The sequence below is a fragment of the Mchenga conophoros genome, linkage group LG8, assembly GCF_057382185.1.
Source record: "Mchenga conophoros isolate Kocher_MC1m ecotype Shallow Benthic linkage group LG8, M_conophoros_male_GT1.1, whole genome shotgun sequence".
In the NCBI taxonomy this organism is placed as follows: domain Eukaryota; kingdom Metazoa; phylum Chordata; class Actinopteri; order Cichliformes; family Cichlidae; genus Mchenga; species Mchenga conophoros.
In genome coordinates this window covers 31,350,970-31,362,844 of record NC_140533.1, presented here as the reverse complement: position 1 = coordinate 31,362,844, position 11,875 = coordinate 31,350,970, and the positions used below count along the sequence as shown (strand labels likewise).

At 41.5% G+C, this 11,875-nt stretch overlaps 1 protein-coding gene and 1 pseudogene across 1 annotated transcript; both read right to left on the bottom strand.

Annotated features, from left to right (window-relative positions):
- Positions 1–1,436: 1,436 nt before the first annotated feature.
- On the bottom strand, positions 1,437–10,171 carry LOC146569243 (fatty acid desaturase 6-like). Its single transcript, XM_085285627.1, has 7 exons — positions 9,982–10,171; positions 9,543–9,870; positions 6,474–6,640; positions 4,573–4,753; positions 4,210–4,397; positions 2,112–2,291; positions 1,437–1,920 (listed from the first exon to the last, which is right to left on the bottom strand). The coding sequence occupies exons 2-7, from the start codon at positions 9,793–9,795 to the stop codon at positions 1,771–1,773; spliced, it is 1,119 nt and encodes a 372-aa protein (XP_085141753.1). The 5' UTR covers positions 9,796–9,870; positions 9,982–10,171; the 3' UTR covers positions 1,437–1,770.
- The window catches only part of LOC146569242 (sodium channel protein type 4 subunit alpha A-like), a 20,923-nt pseudogene continuing 18,999 nt past the window's right edge, over positions 9,952–11,875 (bottom strand).

The window sequence follows — 11,875 nt, the reverse complement described above, 5'->3', positions numbered from 1 at the left end:
ATAATGTTTTATTTATTGCACTAATGGATTTCTGTTGTTCTGTGTACTCATGTATCAGCTTCTCTTCTGAGGGGCAGCACTCTGGGATGTCCCACATCTCTGTTAGCAGTCATAAAGTTCCGGGCTTTCCCGAACGCTGCTTTGAATAAAATCCTTTTCAGTTACCTGCAAATGCTTACCTTATAATCAAAGCGCAGAAATAAAACATGTTCCAGAGTATCTCTGAATAAATGCACATTTTTTAAGAGTTTACTAAAACTGAATATTGGGCTGGCTGATTGCTTCTGCTACACTTTAAGTGTCTCAAACAGTTGCTTAAGGTATTCTCTGTGTCAGAGTATGAAACAAAGCCTTTATTCGTCCATTTTTAAGTCACATTTTCACCCCATTTACAGCCCAAGTGTTAAACAGGAGAGCGACAGCAGGGGTGACAGGCAGCTCATTCGTTTACAGGAATAAAAAGCAATAGCATGATTTTTATTTCAGTAACTTCATGTTAGAATTTATTATGTGAAACACACGCACACACACGCACGCACACGCACGCACGCACACACACACAATTACATCCCTGACCTCAAGTCCAGGAGCTACAGATGCGAAAAACCAAAAATAATCATTGTCATTACTTCTGCCATCGGTCAGTGGATGAGATCAGAGGCCTGCCTCATGATGCAGATTATTATGAATGAATTCCTCCCCTGGCTAAGTTAGCTTATCAAGTTCAGATTTCCCTGCAGTGTCGGGTCAAGTGCTCTGTGAGCAAAACTTTACGGGTTTAAGCACCATTTCTGAACAGCCTGGGTTGAATTCACTGATGTCCTGTAGGTAAAAAGAAACTTATTCAACAGTTTCTGCTGAACGCTCTTTACAGATTTGACAAAAAGTCTTGATTTATTTGTCCGAGGCCACTGCACCCAAATGCAACGTAATTACACCTGTCTCCTTTACACCTAACAGAAGTGTACCAGTGAAAGTACTAAGAGATAAGAGATGTTTGCAGTAATCTGTCAATGATTTCGTTCTGACTCTGTCATCCTGTTGCACACAAAGACATTTCCCACAGTATCAGACCACACCTCCACCCTGAGTACGTGGTCATCAGTTTTTTGTGGTTTTATTAAACTGGTTGTATTTTCATGACTTTTTTTTTGCTTCTGCTCCCCTTGGGGTCTCTTTTACAGCAAGGAGCTGCACACTTGGTTAAATAGCCTAAATATTAGAGTAAATGTGGTGCAGATTAAACCTCAGTTTAAACATTTTATGTTATTTCTTGTCACATCTTTTTTTAAAAACACAAATGGTCGTCACCCCTCCATTGATGTTCCCAAAAGTAGTATTGTCCTCTATTTTACTTTTGGAAACATTCTTATTTTGGGGTTATTTCTAGCCAAAGTGCTCGGGTTGTCTCAGATTTTCAAAGCAGGACTCTACAATTTCTTCACACAATGCTCACTTTGTTGTATTTATTCATGAGGCAGGCCCCAGGTCAGCTGCACAGCTTTGTTTAATTCAGCTCCCAGTGTCTACAGTCAGGCCAGTGTTTGATTCTTCTTTGTGTTAAATGAGCTCTAAAGGTGTAGGATATTCATTCAGTTGATATGATCGTTAAGACGTGGGGTTAATTTCCTAAGATTAGAAACTGCGCATCGATTCAGGTCCTATTCCGTGTGTTAGAGGTTCAAACTGCGGCAGCAGAAATACTTGTGCTTTTGAGCGGCTGAGGTCATTAGTCCGAACAGGTTTTTTCTTCTGCTCGCCCTCCCTCTGTCACTGCACCCCCACCAGCTCTGTGATGGGTGGGGCAAACACCATCAGTTCCTGGTATTTGTGGAAGAACAGGTGCAGGCGGGACGAGTAGGTGTCCTCCTGATATGGCAGCTGCTTTTCAGTCAGGTATTTGGACACAACAGGTTTCACCTGCACAAGAGGAACAAAGTAACCATAGTGGGAAATACGTAAATACATTTAGCAATTTAATAATTATCCAAAGTTCTGTGATGGTCACTTTTTAAACTGTGTGCTCTCGTTTTGTTTGTGCCCTTTGCTCTGCAGAAGAATCCAACAGTTCTGCAACAAGCAGGTAAATATATTCATCTGTGATGTCCCACCTTTAAACACATGTTGTCTGACAGAAAGGGGAAGAGATGGTGCTCCACGTGACAGTTGATTAGCGAGTGTCCAAAGATCCGGTCCAGCAGAGGGTTTCGCGGCAGGTTCAGGACTCCGTGGGTCATCTGGTGAATCCTCTTTGGTCGACGAGTTGGAGAAAACATCGGCAGACCGATATGCTGCAATTAGAAACAGTTTGGCATCACAAGTTATGTGGCCTATTGTACTCTTGCCAGCCATGTTAATAGGTACACCTGTTTAACTACGGGTCAATCCAAAGTTCTTTTTCGTCAGTAATAAAAGACCTGGAATTGTAATTGAATTGAAATTTAGGCACAGAGACATGTCAGCTAAGAACAGGAAACTGAAGCTGCAATTCACACAAGCTTCCCAACACTGGTCTCATGAGTCTCGATTTCTGCTGCGATATTTAGGGCTCGAATTTGGTACGAACAACACAAAGCGTCGATCCATGCACACGACCCTACCAGCATTTCAGACTGCTGGCAGGGGTGTGATGGTTAGGGAACACTAAAAGATATTTAAATTAAGCTCAGATTCTTTGTATTACAACACAAAGTGTTTAGTGTAATTTCTGTGTAGTCTCAAAGATTATCGTCAGACAGAGATCATGGAGTTCAGCAGGGTGGGGGTGGGGTGGAGGTTAGTGTTGGACGTCGGCCAGCAAAACCCCAGGAGAGCTGGGAGGACAGATTTTTGATCCGAACCCCCCAGCAAGAACAAACACTTTCCACTGGTACACTGCTGACTTCTCTTCAAGAACCTGTGTTTTCTAATCCACCTTCACACGCTTTGATCCGAACAATACACAATGACCTGCAGGCATCCATCTGGGAAAATCATGCATGAATTGTTTCTTTTTATCCCTTTAGTTCACTGCCTGCTCTGAGAACACAATGCTGCATTCAAGCTCCTCAAAAGACCCTGTTACAAAAAACACCCTTATGATCATTTCACATGAACCGAGCACATAAATCTGTGAGAAGTGACGAATACATGTGCATAAATTACTTATGTTTTCCCCAATTCAAGACCAAAGAGTATAAAGGTATGTGGTGTGGCGATTAATGGATACTGATGAGATACATGTATCTATTCATAATCATCTAAAGTTCTCTAAGATGTGGCCATTTAAAAACACTATTTAAAAAAATAAAATTAAAATAAAGCATAATTCTTGTTTTATTTTGGATCTAGTGCTTCTATCAGTTATGTTACAAATCCAGAATCTAACTGGAAGTAGGAACATCTGAAATGCCATTAACAAAACCTGGGTAACAGACGTGTGTGCTTTCTTTTTAATGACCACTAGGCAGCAATATTCGACACTAGCGAGGTTTCTCAAACGCACATTTTTCAAGAGTTTTACTACATATTGGGCACGACAGGGTCATCGTTTGTGTGGCAGCAGTTCCTGGAGGCTGGTTGTTGCTGGATGAAGTGGTATTGCTGGTATTCCAGTGGTGGCAAATCTTGAAAAAGTAAAAGCTGCACCTCAGTGAACCGTTTCAAAAGGCACAACTTTTACTTTGAAGGAAAACCTGCATTTTTAGGTTGTTCTCACAGTTTAGCTACGGCACAGAGATTACTGGCAGAGTGTCACTTCAATTCAAATGATCAGCACAGCAATATGCTGTGAAAGCAGTCACAAGGGCATTCTTGACACCCAGATGAGGAATACACTTTTTTCCTGCAGGGGGAAATCGCTTAGACATTTTCTTGATGAGATTATGGTCCCAGTCAGCCACTTTGAGTCATTTTTACTGATCTTGATATTCAGAAGGAGGATCATTAAAAGCTTGGCGCTTATTTTAATATCTGTCATCTTACTGCTCTCTCACTGTTCAAAGACATGAAAATTTTATATAAAACTAGTTGGAAACTAATTGGACACCAACATAATCCAATTAAAACTACATACATCAGAGCTTCACAGCTATCTGAATATTTTAGCTACAAAATGACATCATTTTGAGCTGAATATGAAATACAAGACGTCACAAACAAAATTCACTGTAACTGTGTCTTATAGGTGTCAGCAGGCTGAATTCTCAGCTACAGATACCGTGTTCTCACCTGGAAGATGTTGACGTGGATATACGGCACAGAGAACATCGCCCTGCACACGAGCATACACAGCAATGCTCCGTAAGGCGACGTGAACCCGGAGACATTGATGAGCAGCCAGTACTGTGAATACAGGCCCAGGGTTACCATCAGGATGGTCCTAAGGATGTGGGCCAAAGATTGTCCTTTGAGCTGAGCTGCAAAACCATGAGAGTGTGCATGAGAGTAAACTCGCACTGCAGTGACACAGACAAGTAAGACAGAGACTCGAGGAGGATCACAAGGTTTAAAAAGTGTCTCAACTTTATGCTGAGTTTCACATTTAACCTTGAAGCAAACACGGCTCGTCTTTGGTCCTCTGGCTCCTCTTACCGAGCGCAACAAGCGGAGTGATGATCGGCACGGCCAGGGGGGCTATGAACAGGTAGATGATGCGAGGTAGGAAGGGCACCTTCCACACGCTGGAGTCACCCAGTCCAATGACATTAGTGTGAGCGTGATGCATCTTAATGTGGCCCTGAATCCCGGCTCGTGCCGAGAATGAGCCACAGATCTGAGGGGATGAAGAACAAGTGGAGGTGTTCAATAAACCAGCAATGATGGAGCACATGAAACAGTCAATGAACATTATCAAGCTCCGCTAACAGCTGGAAAGGACAATGGTCAGAAGAGATTTGGATATTCTTAGCAATTAATAATCAACCAAAGGTCATTAAAGCTTCTTAATCATATCACTTATAATGCGCATTGCTTCATTCACTCTTGCAGACATTGCTGTTTATAGCAGGTTGTAACCTTTGGGGTTGAAGGAATAAACATGCTTTGTGTGCCTAACACAGGAGGTCCAAGACATTTGTGCTCCAATATTGTTAAGAAAAATTGGAATATTTTGTCAGTCTGTTGCTTATTTAATTACACCTGTGGTGTTTCCTGCGATCAGTGATGGCTAACCCGCTAAATCCTAAATAAAACAAGGTCTGTGTCCATGTGGAGATGAAGAGTGCACTGAAATACACACCAGACGGGGAGGATATTGGCGGGACACTGCTGCATAGGCACTCAGAGGCTGAAACAACGCGCTGCAAAGATTAGTGAACCATTTATGTTCAATGTTTTTAAAATGTGTAAAGAAAACCATTTGCGTTTTTTAATGAATTTCACAGAGGCTCTTCAGAATGAACAGCATATACATGAAGGTTTTGGCAGCTCTGGTGAAATCAGAGCGCTGCTATCAGCTCAGTGTGTATATCGTTACACTCATCCAGCCATAAAAGTCCTGGAAAAACAGAGTCATGAAATCCTAATCTGATGAAACTGTGAGCAAATCACCAAATGAGGAGGGTGTGATTCAGAGCTGTATCCATTTAAAATGATGCAACTATTTACTGTTACATAGTTTCTTGGAATAATACAATCACTTAGAAATTAAGTGGTGATGTTTTCTTCTCATTTCTAGCTCTACATACAGTAAGAGAAATTATTATTTGATCTACTTCTGAATTTCACTTATCAAGAGATGAAGAGTCTCTAGTTCTTATGGTAGTTTCATGTTTAATAGAGAGACAGACAAGATTGTAGAGCTGGACAAGGGTGCAATGGCCGACAAGACCATCAGCAAGAAGCTTGGTGAGGAGGTAACAGTTGCTGCTCATGGGCTGAGGATGATCATGAGAAATGTGTTGGATCAGGTGGAAACATTATGCTTTAGGGCTGTTTTTCTGCTAAGGGTAGAGAGGGATCTGCAGAGGGAGCTGAAGCTTCAAGATGACAGGCGGCAGCCAAGAGGGATTCACACAGTTTCATTTAGCCCACATCAGTGGGCTAAAATCCCTCCTGAGATGTGCACAAACCTGGTGACCAGCATCAACAAAGGTGTCTTCACCAAGTACTAAGTCATGTTTTGCTCTGAGATCAAATACTTGCGTCGTTCGATGACATGCAAATCAATTAAAAACATGTTTTTATGGATCTTTGGTTGTTGTCAATTCATTATTTCCCACAACTGTATTTGTTCTTAGATTCTACTAGAGTAGATTTGCATGATTCACAATTTAAAATAATCCATTATCTTATACTGGGAGCCCGGTGCAGTACAAGACAGCAGCTGTAGCTTCATATTCATGATAATGACCCTCAGCAGGGAAAAAACAAATGTCCCAAAATGTCCAACTGCTGCTCTAAGCACACAGCTACAGAGCTGCGTGTGAGAATACAGAAGCTTTGCCCGCAGGTACTTAATGACAGCCTTTCAAGTCTATTTCTGCACATCTCACCTCGATGAAAAAGACGGCCCAGAACCTTCCCCAGGCCTGCGACTCGCTCAGCGCCCCATGGCTCGCCAGATGTGTCCCCTTGACGGTGATGACAGCGTGAGCCACGCCCATCAGCAGGACGCCCGCAGAAAACCCCAGAAGCCTCGAGGAGCCCAGCAGCAGGAAGGCTGCAAGACAGAACGCAGGGAATAAAGATGCTACAGATCCTAAAGATGCTGACTCTTTAACCTTAGACTGGCAGCAGGACACACACTGCATTACTGCTGCATTGACTGTATACATCTACTGTTATCGCTCACACACATTCTTTCAGCCTTTGATAGCAGACAGCTGAGGCTCAGTGCCAATAAGTGTTTGCAGTGAGCAAACATTCTCATAGCCACCATGAACAGGAAGACATCAGACGACTATTTAAAGATTTACTTTTGTGTTTTCATTGTTGAATAAAGCAGGACAGGTAACCAATAATAAATTGTGATTCTAAAATTTTCCTTGCTGCCTGTTACGGTTCAGCATGACTGGTTTGGGTTTCATTATTCTCAGGTGGGGTTGACGGCCTGGCTTTGTTGGGTTTTTCCACCCTGGGGCAGAGCCTCTGGGTGTGAGTCCCTGCTGCACCTGTTTGCAGTGAAGTCATCAGGAGTATATCAAGGACAGGCGGTGTCACAGCACCATCTCTGTCTGCGTAGTGACATTCAGGCCGCCTTTGTAAAATCTGTGTTTTGTGGTTCACTTGGAAACTTCATCCGAACCCTGTTTGTCTACCTTTTTGCACCACCTCAGCAATCAGAGGAACTGCTTACCAGGACTCCACCTGCCTGCCTGCTCTCCACCTATTCCCCCACTTGCTGATCCAGCTCCCTCAGAGTCGAATCACTAAAACATAAATTTGATACCTGCCTGTTAGATTACATTCTAATTTATACCTTCTTTGCTGGCAGAGCACCTGAGACCCTTTTTAAATAGAACATGCTCACTATTCCCTGCTCTGTCAAGGCTCAAGTGATGAGTCACATGATCAGAGTAAACCTTTGCAAGAACTGGAAATGAAAAGCAATCAGAATAAATGCTTACATTTACCATGAGTCAAACTATGTAATGTGAAGCCAGCATGATGGGCAGGAAGCTCAGGTGAAAGGATGACAGTCTGGAGGCGGACACTGTTACCACACTGGCTTCCTTCCACTGTCACTGTGTACTGTTTACTATAGTTTAGTGTCTGCATACAGTAGAAGCAGGCTGATGATGAACATGAGACGAAGCTTTAAATCCACTAATCAAAGTCAGTTCTGTTTTTGTCACAAATGTTAACAGCATGGATGGATTACATCTAATTAGACACATGAGACATTGTAGCTGCTGATACTTCTCTGGCTGCCTTTGACAGCAGAGTTTAGGTGACACATTCCCTTTTTAACCCAGTAAAACTGCTAATATGACGCACCTCCTATTTCAAAGCAGCCTATTTCGAGGTGATAAGTCACGAGCTCGGTGCTACACAGTGACAGAAAACCCGTCCGCCTCATTCTGCAACTACATCTACTTCTGAATCATTTCGACATATGAATTATACTGGCCATGATTTATATTTTAGGTAAAACTCACAAAAAAGCAGTTACAAAGACCTGCTGCTGCTGCTGCAGAACTAATCCGTGGTAATTACTGCTACGTCTAAGAGTCTGGAATCAAGCCTGAACCTTAAAGCTGTCAGATCCAATGATCAAGTGACGTGAGTCACAATAGACAGCAGTCCAAAATGAGGTCAGTAGCTGACCACCAGTGACCCACATAAAATGAGACTCCATGAATGTGCAAAGCCAGACTGAGGGGTGACGGTGAGAAAACGCTACGCTGTGTATTTCTGGAAAATAAAAATTAACTAATGAGACAGTTTTAGTTGTAAATATTGAGTCATCATGATATCACTGTGACTTTTGTGATTTACGTCTGTTTGCTGCTATTTTATGACCAGTCTTTTCAAAACTATGACTTTCAAACAGACAAAATTAAGCAAAACACCTGAACTTTATTATTATGATGGTGCACTGTTCTCCCAACTTTGGAGGAATCATTTCCCACTATTATTAAAATTTATCTAGTCTGTTTTTTCCTTCTTTATGTCAAAATATGACAGATGAATTTTTAGGTAAAGCTTCAAAAACTTTATCCGATGTTTATCGCAGACTTGAAAGCAGGAAGACTGCAAAACACCAGATTTGGTCCTCAGAGCCAGCATTGTTTAGGGAAGTTGTCAAAAAAAAGTTAACCAAGTAAAACACAAGCAGCAACGTCCAGGACTAAAATGTTAAAGCAACACAGAAGTGTCCCCAAAACTGCAGTACCTGTAATGTCCACTTGAGGCCGGCTCCACAAACGCCCCACAGTTAAAATGTTCAACATGTTTACAGGCTGATCTATAAAAAAGTTACGTGTTTTTGTTTACACTAAGTTTGTAGCAGGCCTACATCCCCGTACAGGTGAATGTAGCTGCTAGCTGTCTGCTAGGCTCCACCCCCTCTCATTAAAGTCAAAAAATAGAACCTCTAAGCTACTTTGTTTGTTCTATTGGTTCCTTTTGGAGCATTTTCAGTACAATTACTATACACGGCTAATGTTACGCCTTGCATTGTCAGAGAGCAAGCCATAAGAGAAAGTCAAAAATTCTTCCCTTGAGGTTGGGTGAGCAAACTTATAGTATTTTAATTGTGTGTTAAAATACTATCTCTGTATCTCTGTCTGTGTGAGCGCACTTTGCTAACCAGGTAAAATGAAAACTTAGCACTTCTGCTCTCTAAAACAAACAAACAAACAAATTCCAGCATAGCTAAACTGCCCAATTTGAGGGTTTAATGTGAAACTTTACAAACCAGTCGGTGACATCACAGCTGCTATGGCCATCTTTTATTTACTAAGTTTGCAGTAAGAGAGGCCTCCCAGACTTTGAGCTTCTGGTTGAGTCGATTACAGAAACACAAACTGACACAAATAATTGTCTCTTAAATGATAAAACCCTCCAAAACAATAACTCATCTATGCAGGTGCAATCACATCTATGACGTTGTGCCTCACCAGGTGGCAGACAGAGGAACGCTGCTGCCAGGATACTGCAATCGACCCCCCTCCTCTCCCACCAGCTGCTCTCCTTCACCACCTTCTGAACCAGCCTCGTCAGCTCCATCATGAGAGACTCCTCCACCTCTTCAGCTCCTGCGCCTCCATTCTTAATCTTTGGGTCCCCTCTCGTCTTGATTAACATCTCTTCATCACCTCTTCCTCCTCCTCTTTCCCTCTCATCCCTCCGCTCATCTTGTACGCTCTGCATCCTGATCACTGGCCTAGAGTAAAGTCACCATGCAGGTTGTGTCCTCCTGTGAGCGGCTGCTGATAAACCCTGCAGCTTGAGCACACAGTACACAGGTCAAAGTTAGCATTTCAACAGTGTGTATTGTCAGAGAAGCCCAGCCCCCTTCCTGCTGCTTCAAGAGCATTGCGGGCCCTCCTTTCCTACCTCCTCCTCCTCATTCCTTTCTTCTTGTTCCACCCTGTCAGCTGACTCCTTGGGCAGTCCAGCAGCAGAGGAATTTCTTGTCCCACTGCCCAAAGATGTAAGGTTGGCCTGCGATGGGATGGATCCAAAAATCCTCCTCACACGCGCAGCAACTCAAAACTGCTGCGGCTGCTTACCTCACAGTCAACTCTTGCTCATCTCTGGTTTCTCATATATTCTGCATGTCGCTCACCCCCTGCTCTGTTCCTCTCTCTCTTTGTGTTAGCTCCTTTCCCTCCTCCCCTCCCATCCCCGTAACCTTGGCAAATGTCCTGGGAAAGCAGAGTGAGAAAGGAGGGCTGATTAACAGGGGCCGTTCAGTTGTTTCTCCACAGCAGAGAGGGGGCGAATGTTCAGAATGAAAAGGAGAAGATGCTGATGTGCGAAAATTTCCTTGGCTAGTTTAAGTGTTGGTAAAGGTGAGAGTAGTCAGTAGTGAGTTATATACATATATCTGGTGTCAGCGCCTCTTTGTCCTCTGGAGAGAGGCCACGCTGACTGCAGTGTGCTCTTTAAAAGATACAGAGTGAGTAATTTTTAAGAGAGAGGAACAGAAGAGCACCAGGCCGCCTGACAGCTTCACACACATCCTCCCACAGCCTCGGCTTGTTGGTTTTACTCAAGCACTTATCAGAGTCGGGCTTTTTATCCATTAACACCAGAGAAGGACACATTTTTAAAGGTCCACATCCAAAGGACTGTCTAGGGATGCAAAATATTGCATTTTTCTGGCTTAAGAGAAACAAAAGAGCCACAGTTTCAAAGAAGAGAGACAAACTAGGAGAAGAATCCCGCGTATATTCTATTCTATACAGGCGCTGTGGAGAGCATCCTCACACAGAACATGACATCGTGGTTTGGGAACAGCTGTGTGAAGGACCAAAAAGCTCTCCAGAGAGTGATCCGTACAGCAGAACGCTGCTGCAGGATTGCTCTCCCCCCGCTTCAGGACACCTACACCAGGAGATGCCGGACTAGAGCAGCGCAGATACTGAAGGACCCGTCCCATCCTGGCAACAAACTGTTCCAACTTCTGCAATCTGGTAGAAGGTTCCGCATCTTCCGGGCAAGGACAGAGAGACTCAAGAGGAGCTTCTATCCCCAAGCCATCCGTGCCCTAAACACACACACCCGCCCTCTCACATCATCTATAATTGACTGAGACAGGACTCTCTTCCAGACACTCTAAACCAAGGCACAATGTACATTTCAGTTCCTTTAATTTTAAATCTGTTTATATTGTCTATCCTGTAAAATAGTCAGATGTCTATTCATATTAATGTACAGAATTCACCTGCTTGCTGCTACTACTGCACATTCACCCAATGTATATACTATATATATATATATATATATATATATATATATATATATATATATATAAAAACATATATATATGTATATATATGTTTATATATATATATATATATATATATATATATACATATATATATATATATACATATATATATATATATATATATATATATATATATATATATATATATATATATATATATATATATATATATATATATATATATATATATATATATATATATATATATATATATAAAAACACATATATATATATATATATATATATATATATACATATACATATATATATACATATATATATATATATATATATATATATATATATATATATATATATATATATATATATATATATATATATATATATATACACACATATATATATATATACATATATATATACACACATATATATATACACACATATATATATACACACATATATATATACACACATATATATATATATATATATATATATATATATATATATATTTCCCTGTTTATCTGCCTT